Genomic DNA, 26,075 nt, shown 5'->3' on the forward strand with positions numbered 1-26,075 from the left:
TCACGGGGATATTTTCACTGTGTATTTTGGGTAATCATCAACTGACAATTCACCCGAGGCTTTAATTCCTATTAAAGAAGAAGGGCTTGGTTTGTTCCATTGACTGATCCATCAACTTACATTCAAGTCGTTCAAATTAAGACCATTTTGCTTGTTTGCTGTGTCAAATGTTATTATATCTAGCTAAACATATATATTGTTTACCACGTGGCACGAAATACAACGTTTAGACTGAGGCTGGAAATAAGCGTTTTGTGTACTGAGTTTATTTTGCATGCGTAACTTTTTCTGATTTTTTAATTGCCATTTGAAAATTGTATGAAAAGAAATAAAATGTACGTGTTACACATAATTCCGGGTTTTTTTGGCAAGTTTTGACTTCATGTGGTCATTTTGGTAAACTGGGCCCCGTCCCTTCCCTATCGCATAGAAAGCCGGGAACCACCTTATCATTTTGGCTGCAATAGAAATATAAAAAAATAAGTGTGGTATCCATAAGTGCGACATAACTTAGAGTTACTTCCCTTAGAAGACAGCGAAAATGGCGGACGAAGCATCTCACGCTTTGTGTGTTTACAAATACCAATTTTCCTAACCTTACGACAGGACCAAATCTGTTGTATAATTGTCTATGATGAGCGCTGCGACGGAGCCTGATGCATCGGAAACACCATCTCCGGTCGTGCAGGAAATTGTCAGCAACATCAAGTCGCAGGGCTTGTTTGATGAATTCAGAAAGCAATGTTTAGCAGACGTTGATACCAAAGTATGTTTTGTCACTCTATGTGTGTTATAATTGTTGCGTATTTTACCGAAGGACAACATTGCAGTTTACCGGGCGCGGCTTATAGCAGTAATTAGATAGGCTGCCGGCCGTGTGTCTCACTTCAATCAAGGATGCCCCTTACTTAGATCCTTCGTGCATGTCGGGGGCGGTCGGGTAGCCCAGTGGTTAAAGCGTTCGCTCGTCACGCCGAAGACCCGGGTTCGAATACTGACCTGGGTACAATGTGTGACGCCCATTTCTGGTGTTCCCGCCATGATTTTGCTGGAATATTGCTAAAAGCAGTGTAATACCAAACTCACTCACTCGTGCATGTCGTGATAGGTCTAGTTGTGTTGGGGTTAGGGTAGGTTACACAGCCCTTGGATCTCCTCTTTAATCAACCAACCTTTTAGGATTTTTAGGGTTAGGTACCACTTTCCATTGAAACATGGGTGCACGGGTGGCCCAGTCATCTTACATGTTGTCTAAGACGCCGTGATGCGCTGTGCACAGTTGCGTCCCTTGGGCACGCCAGACACCTATGATAGTGGGTTCAAATCCCGGTTCGCCCTGGTTATGTTTCTAGGTTTGTCAGCAACATACCCATGCTCGTGGGTTTCACCAGAGTGGTTAATGTCTGAGACCTGCATCACTTCGGGCTTTCCTCACACATTAAGCTGACACGCCGCGACATAACTGGAATATTGTTAAAAGCAGTGTTAAACCCAACTTACTCACTCACTCCAATAAAACACTATGGTCGTTCTAATTATTTGTGAAAGCGCCTTTGGTAAAAATGGTAAAGATTTGGCCATTTAGATTAACTCTTTAGTGTAGCTTTGCTTCGAGCTGACAATGTGAGTTTGATCCTGCACATGGTGCTAATTGAAATCTGAAAAAGTGTGTGCGGTAGAGTGCATTATACCCCATCTATGCTATATCCAGTTATAAGACAAATATTTAGACAATATTCTTATATATATTCTATAAGTATAACCATGATAACTGCCATGTAGAATAACAGGAATATTACCATAATGATCAGAGATGGAATGTAGGCTTTTGAAATGGGAAAACATATTTACCCAGATGGTTAACTTGTATTATTGTATTGCCATGGGGAAGATGTTAAGTTTCATCATGTCCATTTCGAAACTCATTGGGCTACATTATAATTATAAAGTAAGGTGCCATTGCACATTTTTTCTGTAGTAACATGGACTCTGAGCCCAAACTTTTGTGCCTGCCAGCACAAATGTATCTTTTTATTACCGGTACATATCTGTTGATTTTTATGGTGTTAATATTATATGGACTTGGCTGTTCTTACCATGCTAACAAGAAATTTAGCTAGACTGGGGTTTTATACTAGTGGCTGAACATTACTGAAGCCACAGACTGAGCATAGCTAACATAAAGCTGCTCAGACCATGACAGACCATGAAAAAGTGTGTGCGGTAGAGTGCATTATACCCCATCTATGCTATATCCAGTTTTAAGATAAATATTTAGACAATATTCTTATATATATTCTAAAAGTATAACCATCATAACTGCCATGTGGAATAACAGGAATATTACCATAATGATCAGAGATGGAATGTAGACTTTTGAAATGGGAAAACATATTTACCCAAATGGTTAACTTGTATTATTGTATCGCCATGGGGAAGATGTTAAGTTTCATCATGTCCATTTCAAAACTCATTGGGCTACATTATAATTATAAAGTAAGGTGCCATTGCACATTTTTTCTGTAGTAACATGGACTCTGAGCCCAAACCTTTGTGCCTGCCAGCACAAATGTATCATTTTATTACCGGTACATATCTGTTGATTTTTATGGTGTTAATATTATATGGACTTGGCTGTTCTTACCATGCTAACAAGAAATTTAGCTAGACTGGGGTTTTATACTAGTGGCTGAACATTACTGAAGCCACACACTGAGCATAGCTAACATAAAGCTGCTCAGACCATGACAGACTGAGAGCAAATGTTCAGCATTAAGCATAAGCACTAACATGGCGAATGTGTGTATTTTGGTCTGATTGTTAAATCTTATATGCTGTCTGATCATGTGATGGTGTGGACTTAAATAACATGTACTTATGATATCAAAAAGCGCTCTTTGAATATTTTTTTTTTTTTCCCTTGGCACCAGTGGTCACATTTAAAACAGAATATTCTGATGCACTTTGGCTCCAGTGTTGTGTATGGTAGTGTTTTAATATGCTGGTGATACATATTGTATAGTGACAGGTCTTTTCATCCTCTACTTAACACCTGAATAATTATGTTCTCTATTTATTCACTATGATAATGGACTACTGACCCTTCACCATGTTACCATGGTTACCATTGAGCTTGCGTGAAGTTGACATATACAATTAAATCTCGTCCCAACTGTGTCCTTTTTAATATTTTGAAACAAGATAACGTGATTAGTGTAAGTAGAAAAGAATGCATAAATAGAACATTATCTTGGGCCACTTGTACTGGAAAGGAAACATTCTGGTGGTGAATGTCAGCCCATAGTAACCGATCATCTGATAAAAACATTCAAGAGACAACTCACTGTCCTCACTGACCATGCTGACGATGGTGACAATGGCGCTAATCCTGCTTACCATGCCTACCCTGCTTACCATGCCTACCCTGCTTACCTTGCTTACCATGCCTACCATGCCTACTATCCCTACAATGCTTACCATGCCTACCATGCTTACCCTGCTTGCCATGCTTACCCTGCTTGCCATGCCTACCATGTTTACCATGCTTACCATGCCTACCCTGCTTACCATGCTTACCATGCTTACCACGCCTACCATGCTTACAGCATCAGGAAACAAACAGAAACTTACTTTTTAATGCAAATTGTCTGGGTGGCGGGGGCTTCCGGTGATGCAGGACATGCTTATCCTTTTCGCGAACACCAATTGTCATCACTGATTTTCAGTAATCCATTCATATCATTTTGACTGCTATTTTGCATTGTACGCCAAATTGGATCCATTGTGGCCGTTAATTGAGACTGATTAATTGTCTGGAGGTGTTGATGTTTAATATTTACAGTGAAAACAAGTCCTTCCAAGGGTTGTCTCTGCTCACCTTGCTAAATGGTGAACTTGAACAAGAAGTAAGAAATAATAGTTTGGCTATCCCTGGAATTTGACGCTTGACATGTTTAGTGAGCATGGTGAGAGTTAGTTGTATTGTATCGCAGATTTACTATCAAGGTAAATATTGTATTTCCACAAGGTGTATCATCATGACCCGTGCATTGTTTGTGAACTGAAGAATTATTTGTTTTCACTTTCCAGCCAGCCTATACTAATCTCAAACAGAGAGTGGAGGCCTACGTTGGGAGGTTTCTGTCTACCACAAAATGGAGTCCGAGTCTCAGCAAGAAGCAGCTGAGAGAGAGTCTCAGGAAACAGATAGATCAGTGAGTATCGGGAAGATTGTTTTTTGTAATATAACACCAAGATGAATTGAAATCATTGAAATAGACTGGTTTCATTTGGAGTGTCGACACTTGTCATGTCAAACTGAAGCAGCTAAGAGAGAGTCTCAGGAAACAGATAGATCAGTGAGTATCGGAATGATTGTTTTTTGTAATAAAACACCAAGATGAATTGAAATAGACTGGTTTCATTTGGAGTGTCGACACTTGGTGTGTCCTTCCTCTGTATGACAAAGTATAGCAAGGTTATCTTTGTACAAGTTTGATCAAAGGCAAACTTTGCCTTGATCATTTGATTTTTTTACAATCATGTATAGTAATGATTATGTTGAGTGTGTAATATGATTTTACGCGGCTTTTAGCAATATTACAGCATTATCATGGCAGAGGACATCAGAAATGAGCTTTACACATTGTACCCATGTGGGGAATTGAACCCGGGCTTTCAGCATGACTAGCGAATGCTTTAACCACTAGGCTACCCCACTGCCCTCATTATGTTCATATGGACTCTATCAGGTATAGGGGGCACAGGTGGCCCAGTCGTCTAAGGCGCCGCGATTCGCTGTGCAGAGTTGCGTCCCTTGGGCACGCCAGAAACCTATGATTGTGGGTTCGAATCCCGGTTCGCCCCAATTATGTTTCTAGGTTTGTCAGCACCATACCCGTGCTCGTGGGTTTCACCGAAGTGGTAAACGTCTTAGACCTGCATCACTTCGGGCTTTCCTCCCACATTAAGCTGACACGCCGTGATATAACTGGAATAATGTTAAAAGCGGCGTTAAACCCAACTCAATCACTCACTCACTCACTATCAGGTATATGGCTTTGGAGATGGTTCACTTCCTTCTCTGTATTTCACTTCAATACAGCACACAACCTGCCCACTGAGGTCAGCCCAGGGTTACCATGGTTACTTGAAGCCATTTTATTGGATGTTTTGGTCAAAAAGGAAAGTCACACTTCCAATTCTTTCTAATTTAATTACCATGATTACTGTATGTCTTAAAAAGTCTTTGGGATGGAAAATGAGAAAACCCCAAACTTATGTTATAATTTGTGTAACCATGGTCTAGAACACAGAAATAGTGAGGCCGAATTTGAATTGACAAGATTTAAGGTGTGTAATTTGCTGGAGTTATCTGCCTTAGGTATATGTATTCAAGAGTTGCCTCCCCTCAATCATGGCAAGGAGCTATCAGAGGCAGTTTTTGTGTGGCATTTTGACTTGGACCTTGGAGATGCAAGAAAAGTGGAGAGTGGGTGAAAGTGCCATCTTGATCTGCCCAGTGTTCCTTTCTCACTGAATGGGAGTGAAGTCATTTCTTTTTGTCTTCTACTGTGACTTGGAGACCCGTGAAGATTCCGGGGTAGAATAGGTCTTCAGCAACCAAGACTCGATTATTTACAGACCGCCGTCATATAGATGGAATATTGCTGAGTGCGGCGTTAAACAACAAACAAACCAACCAACCAACTACTGTGACTTGGCTGCAATTCTGCTGAAATGCTGAAAGCAGCATCATAACCTACTCACTCACAAATTAACATACTCCTCACTCACTGTATTCTACAAACTATCCTGCAGGTCTGGAATGCTGAACAATGGCGTGGAGCGAATCATCGAACAGGTTGTGAACCCGAAAATATTCCAGGTGATCAAACCTAAGATTGATGAGGCAGTGTGTAAGCACCTTGGCATTGATCCAAAGGAATACCAGGAGAGACAGCAGCGACGAAAACTGCAACAGCAGCTTCAACATCAAGCAGCACAGCAACAGGCTCAACAGCAACAGCAACAGGTTGGATCATCGCCTGCTACACCAGGTAATAGTGGACGCTGTGGGGATTCCATGGTAGACTAGGGGGTGGACTACTAAATACCCCATGTATTTTATATTATAAACAACGTTGTTGTTGTTGTCTTTGATTCCAGGTAGACATTGGGGGTGGAATACCAAATACTCCATGTATTTTATATTATAAACGATGTTGTTGTTGTTGCAGTTGATTCAGAGCCATTCATGCACTGGCCATTCTGATCTTGCATGTGGAACAGAAGTCTGATAATGATTAATAAAATGTCAGAGCGTTGATTATCTTCAAATAACATGAATAATGCTCACCTGCATTGTAACTCCAGTTACCTCCCTTTAGTCAGTTTTGCTTCATTCTTTGTATTTTTGGTCTCATCTCTTCTTCTTTTTCTCCAGGATTCTCTTCTCCTGAGTATAATGTCATGATGGGAGGATTCACTCCGACTTACCCCCCAGATGGTGGGTGGACTGGACAGACCCCATTCTCCCCACCCAATGTCAACAACCCTCCCCCCGTCCCATTCTCTTCCCCTCCCTTCAATTTTGGGATGATGCCCCAGCCCTTCCCATTTATGCCAGGGTGGCCCCCTGGAGTGAACATGTTCAACCACCTACCCCCATTAAATGTCCCACCCCCACCCCTCCCTGGTGCCACTGCCCCCCCAGGAGCCGCTAAAGCCGCACCTTTCATTCCCCCTCCCACAAACATCCCCCCTCCCACAAACATTCCCCCACCTACAACTACCCTGCCACCCACAAACATCCCTCCACCCAGCCTCCCCTTACCTGACGTCTCTGTGCCCCCTCCCAACATGCTTCCCAACCCAGGCAGCAAGACACCCCCACCCCCAGGCACTGTAGACATGGCTCCTATTACCCCAGGGTATGCAACTCCAAGCACCCCAGCTCCTCCAGGAACTCCTGGTCCCCCTGTTATTGCCACGCCCCCTACCCCAGCCCCTGTCCCCACAGTCTCACCCTCAGTTGGGGCATTGAATCTCCTGGCTAATGTTAGCAGTTATGCTTCAAAAGAATCAAAACCTGAGGTGAAACCAGCAGAGCCGATTAAAAAGGAACCGTTTACACCTCCACCGCCACCCACAGAACCAAAGATTAAAATAGAGGTGAAGAAAGAAACGGTTGAGAAAGAATCCATCAACGTGGAACCAAGTTTGGAAGAAATCCCACTACCAGCTGTTCCAGCCCCAAGAGACTTGAAACCACCAGAGACTGAGAAGAAGGAGCCGGAGACGACAGAGACGAAACGACCATACAAGTTTGCCTGGACTGTGAAGGATGAGGACGAGATGTCGGATGTGACGGTCAGCTCTATCCACACCAGTGATCTGTCATCGTTCGAGGATGAGATGCTAGAATTGTTTTCTGAGAGTGATGATGAGATGGAGGTAACGGAAGAACTGGAAACTGAAAAGGAAACTGAAGGTGAGGTGGATTGAGCTGAAGTATGTTTCAGATTCTTGTTTCAATAAAAAAACAAAAACGTTTTCATTGCTTTGATGAAAAAACCCAGTTGTGACTAAATTTTTGTTGAACATGTTGAAAGGCTAGATTTCTTTTGGAGGGCCTTTCATTTTCTACCTGTTGAAGTTATTATCCCCCAACACAAAGTGGAAGGGGGTATAGGAATGGGTCCGTCACTTTTTATTTCTGTAGCAGAACTCAAAAACCACGAGAAATGTCTAAACCAAACTTGGCACATAGATAGGTCTAGTGGTGAACTGGTGCCTTTTGATAGTTTGGGATTTAAAAAAAATAAATTTTTAGTTTCCATGGCAACAACTTTGACTTTGATCTTGAAAACCATACAATATTTCTTCACCAAACTTGGCACATAGATAGGTCTAGTAGTAAACTGGTGCCTTTTGATAGTTTGGGTTTTTTAAACAAAATATTTTTTGAGTTTCCATACTGAAAATGGTAGTAGTGCTCGTTTCCAGAGCAGATCTTGAAAACTGTACAATATTTCTTGCCTTGCACACAACCGGACATGTCATATTGGCAGGGGATATGAGTATTTCATGCTTCTTTAAATTGTGCTTTCGTTTACGTGGCCAAATCAAAATTGTCTAAAAGATATAATTTGTTCAGTGGAAAGTATGGTCAGATGAGAAAATTGAAAATTATGTCATGACAGAAACATTCTGCTCCTGGTGCCATCTTTCTCTGAATAATCTGTAAATGAAATAAGCAGAAGATGAAGATGATGAAAAACCTCCTGGCTTAACAGTGGTTGACATTCTATTTATTTATAGCTGAGAGTGACAAGGGAAGTCCAGAGAAGAAACCCAGTCTGCCGAAGCCCCAGGCAGTTCCTGAAGTCGTGACCAGTAGTGCTGACTCGACATCAACACCAGTCAGACCCCGCAAACTTCTGGCCTTGACCTACAACCTCAGCGATAGTGAGGATGATGAGACCAGGGAAGAGAGGAAGGCTAGAATTGTAAGTTGGCTTTTCGTAATTTGGTCAAGAGGTGAGACTATTATCAGATTATGGGTCTTTAGAAACCCATGATTACCGTAAAAGGCAACTATGCTTGTCATAAGCGACGACTAATGGGATCGGATGGTCAGGCTCGCTGACTTGGTTGATGCATGTCATCATATGCCAATTGCATGCATCGATGCTCATGATGTCAATCACTGGATTGTCTGGTCCAGACATGATTATTTACAGACCGCCGTCATATAGCTGGAATATTGCTCAGTGGCGTTTAACAACAAACAAACCAAACAAAACATTATCAGATTAGATATAACATCTTCTAGGTATTTACCCCACCTGTTAATTCAGATGTTACTATTCCAACTTGACCTTGAACTCTGTAAGTGACTTCATTCGACCTTGAACTTTGCTTTCACCTCATTCGACCTTGACCTTCTCTTCTAGGCCAAGGAGAAGGAGGAGCGTTATCTGAAGAGACTGCAACGCCGTGCTGAGCTAGAGGCGAAACGGAAGGATCGAGAGGAAGAGAAAGCAAGATTGAGAGAAGAAAGGAGGAAAGCTAAAGAAGCCAAGGCTGAGTCATCTATTGAGGAAAAGACAGAAGAATCAGGTATGTCCGTCACCTGACTATTACGGTTCTTTGTTTGCCAGCACTATACCCATGCTCATAGGTGTACCAATGTGGTTAACATGTACGACCTGTGCTACCTTGGACTTTCATCCCTGATGACTAACCCCTGTTGGGATTCTGGGTTAGAACAGATCCCCAGCAACCTATGCAGTAGTAAGAGGCAGCCAAATCAATCAGGTGGTTCACTCAGTGACTTGGTTGATTGGTGTGTCTTCTTACTCCAACGTCTTGGGTCATTGCTGACAATATTGATCACTTGATTGTCTTGTCGATTATTACAGATTATTTACAGGCCACCTGAGATAAATGAGTTCACATTACTACACTATATTTATACCCCCGTTTACGAAGTAAATCAGGGGTATATAGCGATCCGTCCGTCCATCCTTCTGTCCGAGCTTTTTTACGGCCCATAACTTTTTAACCATGCACCCTAGCTTCACCAAACTTGCTACACACATTAACCACAATGAGTACTTGTGCCTTTTGCTAGTTTGAAGATTCTGAACTTTTTAATTTTTGCTGTTTCCATGGAAACATTAAGAAACTTAAACTTTTAGGGTGGTTGTTTTGTATGCCCTAGATTTTTTTAACTATGCACCCTAGCCTCACCAAACTTTCTACACAAATTAACCACAATGAGTACTTTTGCTAGTTTGAAGATTCTGATTTTTTTTTATTTTTGCCGTTTCCATGGAAACATTAGAAACTTAATTAGAAATTTAGTAATTTTGATGACTGGTTTTGTAAAGCTCATGGGGTTACAAAGGAAAGGGCAGTTCCTCTGACTTAAAGCAACAGGTATATTTCATCAATTAACAAACTATTTACTTTTTGTTGTTGACCAGCGGGGATAACGGGGGTATGTGAGCTTTGCTTACTTCTTTCTTGTTTTATATAATTTGTTTTAAAATGCTCCATTTTCAGTGAGTAAAACCGAAGAAGAACTGAACACATCCGTGACGTCCATCACCTCAACGACGTCCCAAGATGAAGAAGAAACAAAAACGGAGAAGAAGACCCTTCCCCGGAGAAGAACCAAGAAGCAGTTGAAGGAACAGCTGATGCAACAGAAGGTGATGGAGAAGAAACTAGCTCTCCGACGCCAACGCAAACGCAACACACGCTACACCTCGGAGGAGTTCGAGAGCATTTTCACAGAAAAGAAACAGCCATTCAGTAGTCAAAGCTACACCGAAGAAATCGTTACTGATGTTGTTGAGGAGACCATTGAGATTGATACGTCCGAGTACGTTATTCCTGAGGAGGTGGAAGTCCAGCCAAACTCACCAGCAACTCCTACACAAGACGAACAGTTCAATCTGGACAGTGTTAGCAATATTCCCCTGCCGGAACAGCCTATCCCCATTGTAGAAATGGCCCCGCTTGCCAGCACCACTTTGACGGTGGGTCAGTCAGTGCACATCACAAGGTCGCGCAGCAGGTTGAGTGACGACAGTAAAAGTAATGACACTAGTGGCAAGGACAGACCTGCTTCTCCGTACAGTGATATATCGGATACGTCGTCACGGACAGACTCGGAGAAGGCGGCTCCAAGGAGAAAGAGGAACATTTCTGGGGAGAGCAGCCAGTCAGGACAGACCCCAATGCGGCGGTCGCAGAGGACAGTGAGTCCTAACGAAGAAGTGCCAGCGCGGCGAGGGAGAAAAGACTCAGGGAGGTTAGTTGAAGCAGAATTTCATGAACCTGTGGAGATTCTGGTCCCAAGCAACCTGACCCGTGAAGATTCCGGGGTAGAATAGGTCTTCAGCAACCCATGCTTGCCGTAAAAGGTGACTATGCTTGTCGTAAAAGGCAACTAACGGGATCGGGTGGTCAGACTCGCTGACTTGGTTGATGCATGTCATCGATCCCAATTGCGTGGATCGATGCTCGTGATATTAATCACTGTATTGTCTGGTCCAGACTCGATTATTTACAGACCGCCGTCATATAGCTGGAATATTGCTGAGTGCAGCGTAAAACAACAAACAAACCAACCAACCCAAGCAACCTATACTGGTTTTAAGAACGGACCAAATGGATCAGGTGGTCAGGTGGACTCGGTGACTTTGTACATAGTGTGTCCTTGTACCCCCATGGGTTGTTGTTCACGATGCCGATTACTGGATTGTCTTGTCCACACTATTATTTACAGCCGCAGTCATATTGCTGAGCGTGGCATTAAACAACAAGCAATACAAAACTGAAACTGAAATTAGCGGAATTTGATATCCTGAACATGTTGAAAGTATTGTTGTGCTCAAAATGAGAGCAGAATTTTATTAAATCTGAAGTTGACGTTCATCCGCTTCATCATGTTCATAAGCTAGTCACTGATCATGCTGATAGTGATTTTGTTTTATCCAAAAGTTAATGTCTTAAATAAAACATGTCAACTGTAAACCTTTTATGAAACTTCACTCAACATTCATTTTGATCCTGACTCAGAGATTTTGACACAAAAATCTGTAAATAGGTCAATGACTTGGACCCAAGAAATGTAATAATTCAATGGCTAGAGTCAATTGGCCAAAGTCTGAAAGTTACAAACAGATGAATCTTTGTAACAAATCAATGCAATACTGTTCGTGATTGGATGAATATATACGATCTGGCCAATGAACATCGCGGTTAGAAAGGCGCTTGACCAAGTCACTATAGCTCCTGACAGCATTTCCCTATGATACAGAAATTATGATGCAAAGACACGCGCTATTCAGAATTTTAATTATGATTTTTGATGGCTGTGCATTTTATTAAATCTGTACTGTAATCCTCACTATTTTCTTTTATTTTATGAAATTATGACACATGTGATGCTTTGCTTAGCTTTTCTGTTGGTCAGAAGTCTGACTACTTAAAGGAACCATCTGTCAAATTGAAATTTTATCGGTCTATGACCGGTGACCGACGGAGATCTGAAACTCTGTGACTGCATTCTTTCCTCAGAGGCAAATCCCCGGATGCGGATGGCAGGAACAAGTCTAGTCAGAGATACAGCACGGACGACCTCTACAAGCCTAGAATCAGTCATCGCAGACCTTTGACCCCACCTGCCGCCAAGGAGTCACCAGATACGCCAGTCAGAGGTCTACGTAGTGGGTAGGTCGACATTGCTTGGGGGCGCAATATTGAATATATTTACCGTATTCGACGTAATAAGCGCCCAGGGCGCTCTCATAATTAGAACTAGGGGGCTCTTATTTGAATATTATTTTGGTGAAAAAAAATAGAGTTGAAAGAGAAATTTCGTGGTTTATGCTGACAGCCTGAAATGTTTATGTATGACAGATATATTTTTCCAGAATTAAATGACCATAATTAAGTGTGCATATAACACATGAGTGCGTATTATACGCGAATAAATAAGTCTTGTGTACATTGATCAATCGGAAGGGGTGCTAATTGGGATTGTTAACTAGCCAATATCTCAGCAAATGTCGCTATGATCGCTTCTTAGAGCGGGGCACTTATTTCGTCGAATACGGTAGTATATTCTTGCCTTCTTGATTTTCCTGCATCTGTGACACTATATGAAAATGCTTCTGTTATAAATGCATTTAGTTTCTGCTTTTCCGCTATCATGGCTTGATTCAATTAGTTCTTGTTTTGAGGCCTTTCAATTTGTGAAATTAGGGGAGCCAGTATTGGACAATAAAACAAAGTAACTTTCTGTAACAATTTTTTCTGACTGTAACCATGATAACCATTCTATTACAAAGCTATTACAGTGGTGCAATATATTACAATTAGTATGGGGAATTCCTTATAATCATGATTGATGATTTGATCGTCACAATCGATCAGTGAAATTAATCGGTTGTCATTTTGCTTTCTCTCAGTATTCAGTAAAACTAGATCACACTTAAAAAACAGTAATCCTTACTTCAGCACTTTATTTTGCAAAAAGGACACTGACATCACTCTTTCTCACCTTTTTTTCCTAAGTTGTAATGTAAGTAGTGAATAAGCCCCCTCAAGAAACAAGACTGTCACGTGTTTTTGTTAGAAATTAAAACTAAAAAGGTACAAAAACTTTTGGCTCTTTGTTCATATAACTTGAAGATGGGACAAAACTGTTTGTGTACAATTATGGAAATGTGCGTTTGATTGTGATTGGTCGTGTGGACCTTTCAATCAATCTTTGATTATCAGAACACCAATTATTACAATGCTATTGTAAATCACCCCCCCCCCCCCCCCCCCCAATAAGCACCTCTGTTGAGATTTTGTATGGATACCACATGATTAAGAACATTATTGTCATTTCAGTCGACAAAGGAGTTCACCTGTGGTTGCAGAAGCAGTAAAAAAGATAGACACTCCTGCATCCAAGTCAACAGCAGATGAAGCAGAGAAAGGCACACGAGACACTGAGTCCCCAGCTGTTGAAATAGTCAAAGTTGAGATGCCCCAGGAACCCAAAGGAAGTTCAAGGTCAAGTAAACCTGACCGGCGGCGGCGTCGTCGTCGTCGTCGGAGGAGTGAGTCAGATTCAGATTCAGATTCGGACCGATCAAGACGGAGGAAGAGGCACAGCTCTGATTCATCCAGCAGATCAGGAAGTTCGGACAGCAGACACCATCGCAGACACAGACATACCAGCTCCAAGACCAGCCAGTCAGCTAGTTCAAGTGAAGAGGAGGAGACTGATGAATTTGGGAGAATTATCAGACGAGGCGGTCGGAAGAAGTCTCGCACTAGGAGCAGAAGTAGAAGTAGAAGCAGCTCCAGCACTTCTCGTAGGTCACGGTCAAGGTCGTTGTCAAAATCAAGATCAAGGTCAAGGTCAGTTTCAAGGTCAAGGTCAAGGTCTGTTTCCCCCAAAGACAGAAAGAGACGTAGAAGCCAGTCCAAAGAGAGAGGAGGACCTCTTCAGTCATGCTCAGATATCAGCTCCGGATCTGATTTTGGGGACATTGTGGAGGAAGAGGATAAACGTCCCTGTGCAAAGACTCCGATTGACAGAGTTGACTTCGGTGAAGCAGAGAAGAGGTTGCGAAGGGCAAGACTTGCTGATGTGGACTTTGGTGAAGCAGAGAGAAGGACTAGACAAATGGACATGAGGCCTATGGACATAAGACCTATGGACATAAGACCTATGGACATGCGGCCTATAGACATGAGACCAATGGACATGAGACCCATGGACAACAGGTTGAGGAAAGGACACATGTTCTTTGGAGAAGCAGAGAGACGTTCAAGACAGTTGTAAGAATTTTTATAGTTTTCTGTTTCTGATCTGTTTACATTTGGATAACTCGTCTCTCTCTTCCAAAACATTTGGAAGTTTAAGTTCCTCATCTCTTTCAGTAGACTTTACTCTCAATCTCATTAAAATCAGATCTTAGTTCTCTCTACCGCTAAACAAAACGTTAACCATGTTTACACAGGGTATTCCAAACAGCAGTTACAGGTTGTATGAATGTTTCTGTCAAAGTCACCGACTATCTCTCTTTTCAATGGGATAATCATCTAAAATGGACGAGACCTTCCATAAGAATTACTGCCATTCAATCTTGCCCATCTAATACACATTCCAAATTTTCTTTCGTTCAGTTTTCAGATTTTGAGTCGAGAAAATTGTCAAAATAGTTTTCAAAGTGTAGTCTGGAATGGCCAGTTTGAAACTACATGTAGTGTAGAGTTCAAGAAACCTGCTTTCTTATTCGCTAATGTCGACTTCTTGTTCGTCATTTCATTGGTTGGTCAAAGTTTGCGAAGATCATTCTGACTCTACCCATAATGCGATGTCCTCAGACCTTTGTGTAGCATTAGTGAGCACTGATATCTGATACTGATGAGATTGATTTCTATTTGTATGTGTTGTCTCAGGTTGTTATGTCAAGCTTTGTAGACCCAAACCCCCTGGATGGATTCCGGGCTAGTGGAGGTCCCCAGCAACCTAAGCTGGTTGTCAGTGGCAACCACAGGGTCAGGGTCTGTGACTTGCAGGTCATTCTATCCTGACTGTGTGGATAGTTTCTCACAATATCAGTGACTGGATTGTCTGGCCCTGGCATTAGTATTTACAGGCTGCCGTCATATAGCTGGAATATTCCTAAGTGTGGAGTTAAACGACAATAATGAGACCCAAAAGATTTATTACCAGACTCTGGGTTTGGACTTGTTGGTGTTTAATTAGGCTGGCCCTGACTTGACTATTTACAGGCTGCCGTCATATAGCTGGAATATTCGCAAGTGTGGAGTTAAACGACAATAATGAGACCCAAAAGATTTATTACCAGACTCTTGGTTTGGACTTGTTGGTGTTTAATTAGCCTGGCCCTGACTTGACTATTTACATGCTGCCGTCACATAGCTGGAATATTCCTAAGTGTGGAGTTAAACGACAATAATGAGACCCAAATGATTTATTACCAGACTCTGGGTTTGGACTTGTTGGTCTTAAATGAGCCAACTGGTTAATGTAGGTTCGATATGTAGCCATTCAGTTCAAACATCAGGTGAAGAGACTTGTGTTTGTCCTTTGGAAATCTGAAGCATATATCTTGTAATTTCCTCATGAATTGAATGGTTGTATCACATCTTTATGCATGTTAAAGATTTCTTCATATATCAGTGACTAATAAATGCCAGGTGCGGTTGGGTAGCCTAGTGGTTAAAGCATTCGCTCGTCACGCCAAAGACCTGGGTTTGATTCCTGACATGGGTACAATCTGTCAAACCCATTTCTGGTGTCCCATGCCGTAATATTGCTGGAATATTGCTAAAAGCGGCGTTAAACCATACTCACACTGATAAATGTCAACGATCTGTGTCATTGTTTAAGCTGGAATGACAATCTTTAAAGTCTTCATTTAATTAGGTTGATGTTGTTAACATCTAAATCTGATGCATTCTCAATGTGTGTTTCTTTTCCAGGTCCATAGCCAAGAACTCCCCTCAGTATTTCCGGGAGTGGCAGGCCCACCGATCTCCTCGCGGCTCCATGGAAAGCAGATCTCCTCCCCGGTCCCGCTCCCCACTCGGATCCTACAGCAGTGGGTCGGAGGGCTTCAGCAGACCTGGAGCATCTCCAGGACGTGGGTGGGATGATATAGGACGTCCAGCGCAATTCAGGGAAGGATCTTCATCTCCTCTGAAGCGGCCTGTGTCTCCAGATATGAGAATGAGAGGCTCCCCTATGCGTCATCTTCCATCACCGCCTTCACCCGACATGAGACATGCATCACCAATGATGATGAGGAGAGGCTCCAGTCCTGAAATGAGGCGACCTCCGTCTCCTCTCGAACCTCGTATGACACGTGGTAGAAGACCCATATCTCCTGACGATCTCATGGACCAGCCACCATCACCGCCAGATATCTATAGATCACCTTCACCAGACTCACCACCTGGTATTCGAAGACAGTCTCGACGCCCAGCATCCCCACCTGATCATCGACGTCCCCCATCACCACCTATGCAGCCCAGACGCCGTCCTCCATCACCTCCTGATATTAGACACTCACCTGGCAGACGCCCCCAATCCCCTCCCATGCCAGGTAGACAGTCATCCCCAGAGCTACGACGCCAACAATCGTCACCTGGCCGCCGACCAGTATCTCCTCCAATGAGTGGCCGCCGGCCAGTATCTCCTCCAATGAGTGGTCGCCGGCCAGTATCTCCTCCAATGCCCGGCAGAAGACCAAATTCTCCTCCACTACCTGGCAGAAGACCACCCTCTCCACCAATGCCTGCTAGGCGACCTGTGTCACCTTCAGATCTCAGACGTCCTCCATCATCACCACCAAGGAGGCCGCCATCCCCCGAAACACCTCCTGATCTGTGTCACCAACCTCCATCACCTGGGAGACGTCCACCATCACCCCTGGAGGAATCGCCATCACCTCCAGATCTTCATGGTCCTCCATCCCCACCAGAGATGAGACAAACTCGACTATCCAGCTCAGAGTATACTGGACCACGAACAAGAAGACATGCTCCTTCGCCCACAGAAATGATCACCCGTGGACGCCATACCAGAAGCCCTCTTCAACCTCCTGAACCGATTGGCCGAGGACGAAGGGGAGCAAGTCCTTCTGTTCCTGGTGCAACAGTAGGAAGACCTCGGAGAGTAAGAAGCCCTTCACCCCCTGAGGTCACAGGTCGTGGTCGTCGGGCTAAGAGATCGCCAAGTCCCCCTCCTCTTATGGAAGGAATTGGGCGTGGCAGACGAGGCAGAAGTCCTACAGCCATGTCTCCACGGCCACCTTCCCCTCCACTCACGAGGATGGAAAGAAGGGGTCAGAGACCTCCATCGCCACCCTCGCCAATTGTGAGGGAAACGCGACGACAGAGAAATGCATCTCCTCCTCCACAACCAACAGTAACTCAGCGAGAGACACGATCCATGGCTGCACCGCCCGTGAGAGAAACGAGAAGTCGACGAGAGAAGAGTCCACCAACCAAGAGAGCCAGAAGATGAAACTAAACAAACAGTTGTGTAGAAATTGTTGACGGTTCGACTGTATGAAAAATTCTTCATGATAAATCAGGGCGGTGGGGTAGCCTAGTGGTTAAAGCATTCGCAGGTCATGCTGGAGACACAGGTTCGATTCACCACATGGGTACAATGTGTGAAGCCCATTTCTGGCGTCCTCCACCGTGATATTGCTAAAGGTGGCGTAAAGACATATTCACTCACTCATGATAACTCCATCAGTAGGAGCCAGGAAATGAAGAAAGACATGTTGCTGTGCTATGGGTGCAGCCTAGTGGTTATTATGTCGGCTTGTCACACCCATCAAGCTGTAGTTACAATGGCATGCTAATCAGGTAAAGGTGGGATAAAACATCCTTCAGTTGGTGGAAATGGTGTAGATTAATAATGGTAAGCTTGTCGCATCATAATCCCAGCTACAGTGCCCACACTGAACAACAATGTTTTGCAATACTTTTAAATGTGCCGTTAGTCTTCAAAATTCATGCTAGCCCGAGACTACAAAATTTCGGCTGAGGACCAGAAACAATTACTCCTTACAGACTTGAAGCATTTGAGAGCTATAATTCTGAACAAAGTCTCAACAGTCAGGATGGACTCTTTTGGATGTGGATTTTCAATTCCTACTGCAGGACCCGTTTTTTTCGCGTGCGTGGGCAAAGTCACTGAAGTGCATGTAAAAGGACTTTGAATAACCTGTGTATTGGTGTCACTTCGCCATGCTCAATGCTTCAAGTTTTCTTCAATATGGAACTGAATAAAACTGATGGAAAATGTAAAGCTAGCAAATAATTTTGTCTGGTTCAAGCAGGACTGGCTACTCACTCGGAGGACTAGTGAAACAAGGTTTCCACTAGTCTACTGGACTAGTCTTTGAATGAATGAATTTCTAAGGCTATGTTATCAACCACTGTTGTTATTTTATTGCTGCTAGTATTTTTGGGAAAAAAAAGGAAAAAGGCCATCTTGCCCTCAGGAAAAGCAGCATACACCTATGAAACAAGAAGTGCATTTATTTTGTGCATTTTACATTACAACCTTTGGTCACCAAGTTTGTTGCCATGCAACAGAGAGAATAGTGAGTGAGTATGGTTTTTTTGCCACTTTTAGCAGTATTCCAGTAATATCCCCGTGGGGGAACCAGCTTCATACATTGTACCCACGTGAGGGATCGAACCTGGGTCATGGCGTGATGAGTGACCGCTTTAGCCACTGGGCTACCCCACCGCCCTCATGAGAGAATAAGCCTGTATAAAAAATGGACACTAAACTGTCAAATCAATGTCACCCCTACAATACAGTCATAACTTAAGTGCTGTTTCCAGGTTGAAATCACTGAAGTAGTCTTGAGGATAACATCAGGGTGGGGAGTAACCGATTTCACAATATCAGGAGAGCATATTATCACTGTCTCTACACAAGACACATGTCAATCTGGAATTTACAGTGAACATAGTCTTTAGGGTTAAGGCTTTTTAATAAAATTAAAGGGGCGGTCGGGTAGCCTGGTGGTTAAAGCGTTCGCTCGTCACGCCGAAGACCCAGGTTCGATTCCCGACATTGGTATAATGTGTGAAGCCCATTTCTGGTGTCCCCTGCCGTGATATTGCTGGAATATTGCTAAAAGCGGCGTAAAACCATACTCACTCACTCGTTCACTGGATAATTACAAGTGTCTGGATAATCATTGTCATAAAAAAGTTCCTCACTCAGTAATGAATGCAGTTTTTGCCTCATGTTTCCTTTATAAGATAACACATATATTTCTTTCCCCACTACTAAAGCTTTCTTATAAGTGCCCATCCTATGAAAATTGTATGAACCCATGGCTCCTAATTATTCAAATGGGTCAGTGGGGTAGCTCAGTGGTTAAAGCTTTAGCTTGTCATGCAGAAGGGCTGGGTTCGATTCCCCATATGGGTACAATATGTGAAGCAATTGCAGTGATATTGCTGGAATATTGCTAAATACAGTGTAAAACTCTCTTCTTACTCACTGCACATCTCCACCCACTGATCCCAGTAGATAATGTTTGTTCGAGATAGCCCTGTGTTCAAATGACATTATCACGAATCAATACCAATTATAATCAAGTTTGTAAAATACTGTAAAATATTCCCATTTTGTATTCTGAGGGCTGTATGTAACGATGCTCTACACAATTCTTGGTTACACAATTCCGAGTGTCATCGTGATGTTATAGCAATATATTAACATACATGTCATGTTAAGGAAATAAAGTTTAAAATTCCATGTTCTGATGTTTACAAGAGTTCTCAAGCCATCGTTAGTTTCACTCAAGCTTATTATATATGTCTCAGTTTGGTCTCTAGCCATTCCCATTATGTGACGAGCGTTGAGTTTTCATGCATCTTATCACGTTTAGTATCATAGCCTTACTTATGTACCATATCTCCCATTGCAACAATGTGTGTATCATTACACCCATGAAGATCCTGGGGCCCGTTTCACAAAGAGATCGTAGCGCTAAGACGGTTGTAAGTCTATGTTAAAGTATAGGAGTTACGGTAGTCGAAGCGCTACGATCGCTTTGTGAAACGGGCCCCTGGTCTGCTGAAAACCATGCTTGTTGTAAGAGGCGACTAACGTTATCGGTTGGTCAGGTTCATTCACTTGGTTGATGCATATTATGTCCTATTTACGTAGATCGATGTTCATTATATCAATCATTTGATTGTCTTGTCCAGACTTGATTATTTATGGATTGACGTCATATAGATGGAATATTGCTGAGTGTGGCGTTAAATGTAGTTTGACATTCTATTGTAGTGCTATTTAGATTGTACATTCGATTTCACACACATTTGATGAAATGTCAAAAAAAAAGATCATGTTTATTAATAGTATTGCATGACTTGTCTTTGACATGTTATTGTAAATAATGGTGTAAATATTCAGAGCATATTATAATGTCAGAAACAATATGCATTTTGTTATTTGTTTGGAGTAGAATTTGTTCCTATCTTTGAGACTGCCTCTATGGTCTAGTGGATAGTGTCTGCCCGGAAAGCAGAAATTCAGTGGTTTGATTTCCGCCCTTGTACCGAACGTTATGGTACTTGTTGTTACCTTGTCTGGAATAAAACAAGGGATGGTCAGCTCGGGAGTCTGAATGGGTGTCTGTGTTATGTTGTGGCATGGCATCTAAGTGGGTAGCACTCTGAAATATTGAAAGAGATTATAAAACTCCCATTTTTCTTCACCTCGTATCCTACAAACTTAGATCAATGTGTGGGAGTTTGATGGCAGAATGAGCCCAAAGGAACCCAGGCTTGTCATAACAGCAGGACCGCCTCTGTGGTCTTGTGGATTGTCTGGTCCAGACTCGATTATTTACAGATCACCGTCATGTAGCTGGCATATTGCTGAGTGCATTGTTAAGCAACAAACAAAACAAACACAATCTTAAGAGCAGACTAATTAGGTAAGGCACCACTACCGTGGTGTAGTGGATAGAGTGGAAGGTCGGTAATTCAATCCTCTGGCCACGTCATACATTCAGACATGGTACTTTTTGTTACCCTGCCTGGTGCTCCGCATTAAGGGGGAAAAAAAACCAATGGTTGGATGGAGTCAAGGAAGGTGTACACAGTGATCGAAATAAGCGCCCGCCCAGAGTCCCATGGCATGTAGATCTGGTGTTGGGCCTGTACTTTGCATGGGTAAGTTGTACGGGTTCTTATGGATTCAGTAAATTAATGTGTTTATTTATTTGTCACAGTCTGCTGCACTTTTCAAATGAGGACCTGAAGAGTTTACTCAGGGCCTGCAGCTTCTAAAGTTGGTCGGGTAGCCTAGTGGTTAAAGCGTTCGCTCGTCATGCCAAAGACCCGGGTTCAAACCCCACATTGGTACAATGTGTGAATCCCATTTCTGGTGTCCCCCGCCATGATATTGCTGGAATATTGCTAAAAGCGGCTTAAAACCATACTCACTCACTCATTCTAAAGTCTGGGGTCATGATGGCAGTGTGGCATTTCTTTATTTCAAACACTGCGTGTACATCATCCCCAATATCATAGGATGCAGATCTCGGGTGTACACAGTGTGCAAAATAGCTGCTTGCCCAATAGCCTGTGGCTAGCAAAGTTTTGTTGGCCAAATGATTCTGAAATGTCCCGAGAACCACTGGCTGCTGAAATTGTAACTGATTTTCTTAGGCCCACCTCTTTGTTGATAAAAAAAGAAGAAGTTCCATTTCTGTGCATCTGTATGACCATCAAAAATAATTCATATCCATAACTAGCTAGCCCCCTGGCCAGTAATATTAAGACTTTTTCACACACTGGTACATTTGGGGGTCGAAGTTTAAGCTCCAAGTATGGTATATATTTGTAAGACATTTTCTTATACTATCCCCATATCATAATCGCCCTAATAAGAGCCCTTCTTAACACTATACACAAGTTAAATTTGTTTTCAGATATCGAGGGGTAGAGAACAAAGTCACATTTCAGTGGTATTCCCCTTTTGAAATGTTATAAGTTTTTATCTCATATGGGGCGCTTACAGAGATTACAGATAGGTCTTATACTGGGGCACTTATAAGGATTTCTTAAAGGCTGAGGGGGCACAGGTGTCCCAGTCGTCTAAGGCGCCTGATTTGCTGTGGAGAGTTGCATCCCTTGGGCACGCCAGAAACCTATGATCGTGGGTTCGAATCCTGGTTCGCCCCAATTATGTTTCTAGGTTTGTCAGCACCATACCCGTGTTCGTGGGTTTCACCGAAGTGGTAAACATCCATAAACGGGCTTTCCTCCCACATTAAGCTGACACGCCGTAATATAACTGGAATACTGTTAAATGCAGCGTTAAACCCAACTCACTCACTCACTCTTAAAGGCTGATGTAGATGTTGGAGCAGGGTGGTTGTAGGAGCAGGGCACATACTACAGCGAATGACTGAACCATACCCATTTGTTGGTCAACAGCAGTCACTTGGATCCTTGGCTGACAAGATTACAAGTTGTAGTAAAGCTCACATCTTGCCGTCTTGATACTAAATTATACCTCACTCACATTAAAAATTACCCTTCAAGTAACAAGGCTGCAAAAGCACAACAAACATCAAAGAAATACTTCAAGGACATTTATTCTGACATACTTGTATACATACACACACATTCATTTCTGTGAGTATATAATGTCATATTTGCCCAAGAATCCACCCCATCAGACATCCCACTCACAAGCCCCCTACACTACAACCCCCTTCCCCAGAAGTCCCAATAACCCACCCTTGATTCATACAATTCTCTCTCCTCAATCCCATTTCCCTCCCACAGCCACCCCTTAATCCCCACCCCCCAGTCCCATCAATTTCTATCTCGCTTCAGCCTTACCCCACATAACCACAATATGGACGACAAAGCATGAACTAAACACTGTAGACCGCCATAAGCTGTTACAATGTACAAGTTTGGCTCTAATGAGATAGTAAATAATACAGTTTATTCAACCCTTGGATTGTTGGATTATATTCACTATGGTTGAAAGCTTACTATGGATACTATAGGCTACAATGTGTAGGTTGTCATGTTTTTGATGTTTTGTAATGAAAGTGTTAACAATACTGATGGTCTGTATGGACATGAGGACTTAGGCCAGACACTTTCTAAAACTTAGTTTACGAATCCACAAAACAATTGAAAAATGACATGTTAAAAATAAAATAAAATGAAAAGCAGAGTTTTTTATTTTGCCTACCAGAAATAAGGAAAATGTTTAAAAAATTAGCAAAAAATTACATTTGAAATTGGAATTGTTTAATGCATTTTTTCGACCTACCGACCTGAGGTTTGGGGCCGAAAACCTGTAAACCAAAAACAAAAATAAGTCTGGGCTTAATGAACTAAATATTATGCCACAAAATAATCTAAGAGTCAACAATAATACAAGACATGTTAAACGAGTTTGCAATAAGGTCTTATATTTTTTTTAGTTGGTTTACGAGACAGACCAACCCAAAAAAATAAAACGCAATAAAAGAAAGAAAAATGACATTGGACCAAAGTGTTTTGGCCTGATATTATATGTGAAATGAAACAAACCCACAAGAGACACCCACAGTTGTTCATGAGAAATGGTACCGGTAAATAATACATATAAAAATCTATATTCTACCCCCATAAACTTTGGTATCTTGCCATGTTGCTTTTCATTCATTAGTAGAATTATTATGATCTTTTTTCGACCACCTACATCAAATTTTGGACCAATATTTTTAAAACAACTAGTAAACATAAAAATGCCAACTTCAATTTAATGAAACTAAACATTCGGCTTCAACATGGAGAAAAACTCATAAGTCTCGAAGGACAATAAGCCACTTTGGAACGGCATCCTTCGTTAACTTTTCCTCATCCTCATCAGCTATAAAAAATATCTCAGGCACCGCCCGCTTCCTCACAAAATCCGCCGCATGTTTCGTATTTATTTCCATTTTTAAAAAAAAATAAAAATCCTTAAATATTCCAAGTCCAACAGTAGTCAAATACTGTATTCCAGTATTTTACTAGGGAGGCCCTTTCCCAGGTTGATTGTACAAAACTTTTTATTTGGTTACACATCTGTTTATTTGGTTACATACTAGTTTGAACAACCAAAAATAAGACACCGCCAGCCCGCACTATATTTTAAAAAAACATTGCCTGAGAACCAATTCTTTTATTTAATTAAGCCTAACAAATAAAAGCATTGCACAGACAGCTAAAAATCAGATCGCTCCTGAGGATGATACCTTGTTTTACCTTCTATATCATATATTTTTCAACAATTCTCTTAAATGTTTCCCCAACATGTTCTATCTTTGAAACCTTTACGTTTTAGAAATATATGTCATATTGGGGAATTTGTATTCAATGTATGAAAAAGGACTCATAAAACATAAAAACAATGCAAATAAGAAATAGATTACTCTGCAAGATCCATGGTAACACATTGACTTATGCTTCAACCAAAAACAACAATCACTCAAATGAAGGCCAGGACAATGTAGGAAATATCCCTGTTCATTCAAAAACATCAACAAGTTTTTGATAACATCATGACTTGAACAACACAAAGATACATTAATCTCTGTAAATGCCTTATTTCAAATTGAATGAAAGATCTGAGTTCAAAACTGCTTAAGAAACAAGTAGTATTTTTAATAATAAACCAATGAGAAATATGATTGTTTATAAAACAATCTGACTGTGGATAAAACAAAGGTGCATTAGGCCGAAAAAGAAAAGAATTATGTTTCTGGTCCTTTGCTTTGATAATGCAGCATTTTTTTATTTTGCTTGTTTTTCCCCCCTCTATTTATGAAGATCTGCTGACATGCATGACTTAAGGGCAACAATACTCAATTATAGTCCATAATGAGCAAATTTTGAATCCGCAAAGAAAAAACCATCCATATTTCAATACTTTCAAAGTTGGAGGGTGGTTGCCCTTTAACATTTGGAAGAGAAACTGTTGTCTCTGCTAATAAAATGCCCTTTTTTCGGCAATTCATTAACGTTCAGTAGCGTGATGTTTAAACTGCACTTGACAAGCCCAAAAGGATGCAAAATCTTCCCCACACACAACCTGCACAGACTGGAGCAGAATTGGGTATTTAGCGAGTTTGTGCTTTCGTTTTGGGGGAAGCAGATAAGAGTTACCTGCCCTTTATTAAAAAATCTGGAAAACAAACAACCATTCGTAGGGGTTGAAAAATACCAGAAACATAATACATTAAGGGGCAGCCTTTGTTATCTGTGTATTCCCCACAACTATTTTTCAGATCTTCACTTAACCTGTACAGGGTGATGGTGATATGAGGTGTTTAACTTGGCAGTAAATGAATCAAACTTACAAGAATACAAAATAAATTCAATCATAACAGCAAGCAACATTAAGTAGAGCATAACAGACATACCTACACAGACCTGAACAAATGTGCATTTAATAAGCAATTAAATAACTTGTAATGAAACAATGACACAGATTGCTTTGATCCTTTGACCAATGATAGAACAGAGACGTGACTCTCATCCAATCAAAATCTTGTAATATATACTACTCAAAGAGGTTGATACAGGACACAAGATTTGTTCATATTACTATAGTTAATCTGTCACATCAGATAACCATAGTAGTATGAACGAATTGGGTGTTCCTGAACTTCTTTTGAGTAGCATATTCGATCAGTCTCAAGTTACCTTCTCACAAACATTTGATTGTTCATTTCCCTGTGGGCTTGAGTGAGTGAGTTGGGTTTAACACCAGTTTAAACAATATTTCAATATATCATGCCTCATGGCTTTTGTACAAACTGTGACAGGACAGCCAGCAGTAACCCAGATCTTAGTCGTTTAATACTTCGTGATGCCAACAAACAAAAGACAATAATCAAGGTGAATCTATGATGTGAACCAACAATCGGTTGATCCTGGTATGACCAAGGGATGCAACTCTGCTTAGTAAACTGCAT

The 26,075-nt window shown here is 41.8% G+C and overlaps 1 protein-coding gene across 1 annotated transcript; it reads left to right on the forward strand.

Moving 5' to 3' along the window:
* Nucleotides 1-542: 542 nt before the first annotated feature.
* Nucleotides 543-20,050, forward strand: LOC139452474 (biorientation of chromosomes in cell division protein 1-like 1). Its single transcript, XM_071233965.1, has 10 exons — nt 543-766; nt 4,090-4,214; nt 5,821-6,059; nt 6,446-7,492; nt 8,323-8,510; nt 8,958-9,123; nt 10,072-10,825; nt 12,097-12,249; nt 13,420-14,358; nt 16,033-20,050. Exons 1-10 carry the CDS (start codon nt 632-634, stop codon nt 17,576-17,578), a joined length of 5,292 nt encoding a protein of 1,763 aa, XP_071090066.1. The 5' UTR covers nt 543-631; the 3' UTR covers nt 17,579-20,050.
* The last annotated feature ends 6,025 nt before the right edge of the window (nt 20,051-26,075 follow it).

The sequence above is a fragment of the Haliotis cracherodii genome, unplaced genomic scaffold (genome assembly GCF_022045235.1).
Source record: "Haliotis cracherodii isolate W230 unplaced genomic scaffold, xgHalCrac1.p SCAF_9, whole genome shotgun sequence".
Lineage (NCBI taxonomy): Eukaryota > Metazoa > Mollusca > Gastropoda > Lepetellida > Haliotidae > Haliotis > Haliotis cracherodii.

Bases quoted from the DNA above. Each gene is read 5' to 3' on its own strand.
- LOC139452474 (XM_071233965.1), top strand. From the start codon at position 632: ATGATGAGCGCTGCGACGGAGCCTGATGCATCGGAAACACCATCTCCG. The intron at 4,215-5,820 runs GTGAGTATCGGG...ACTATCCTGCAG, and splicing joins CTCAGGAAACAGATAGATCA to GTCTGGAATGCTGAACAATG. The intron at 8,511-8,957 runs GTAAGTTGGCTT...CTTCTCTTCTAG, and splicing joins AAGAGAGGAAGGCTAGAATT to GCCAAGGAGAAGGAGGAGCG.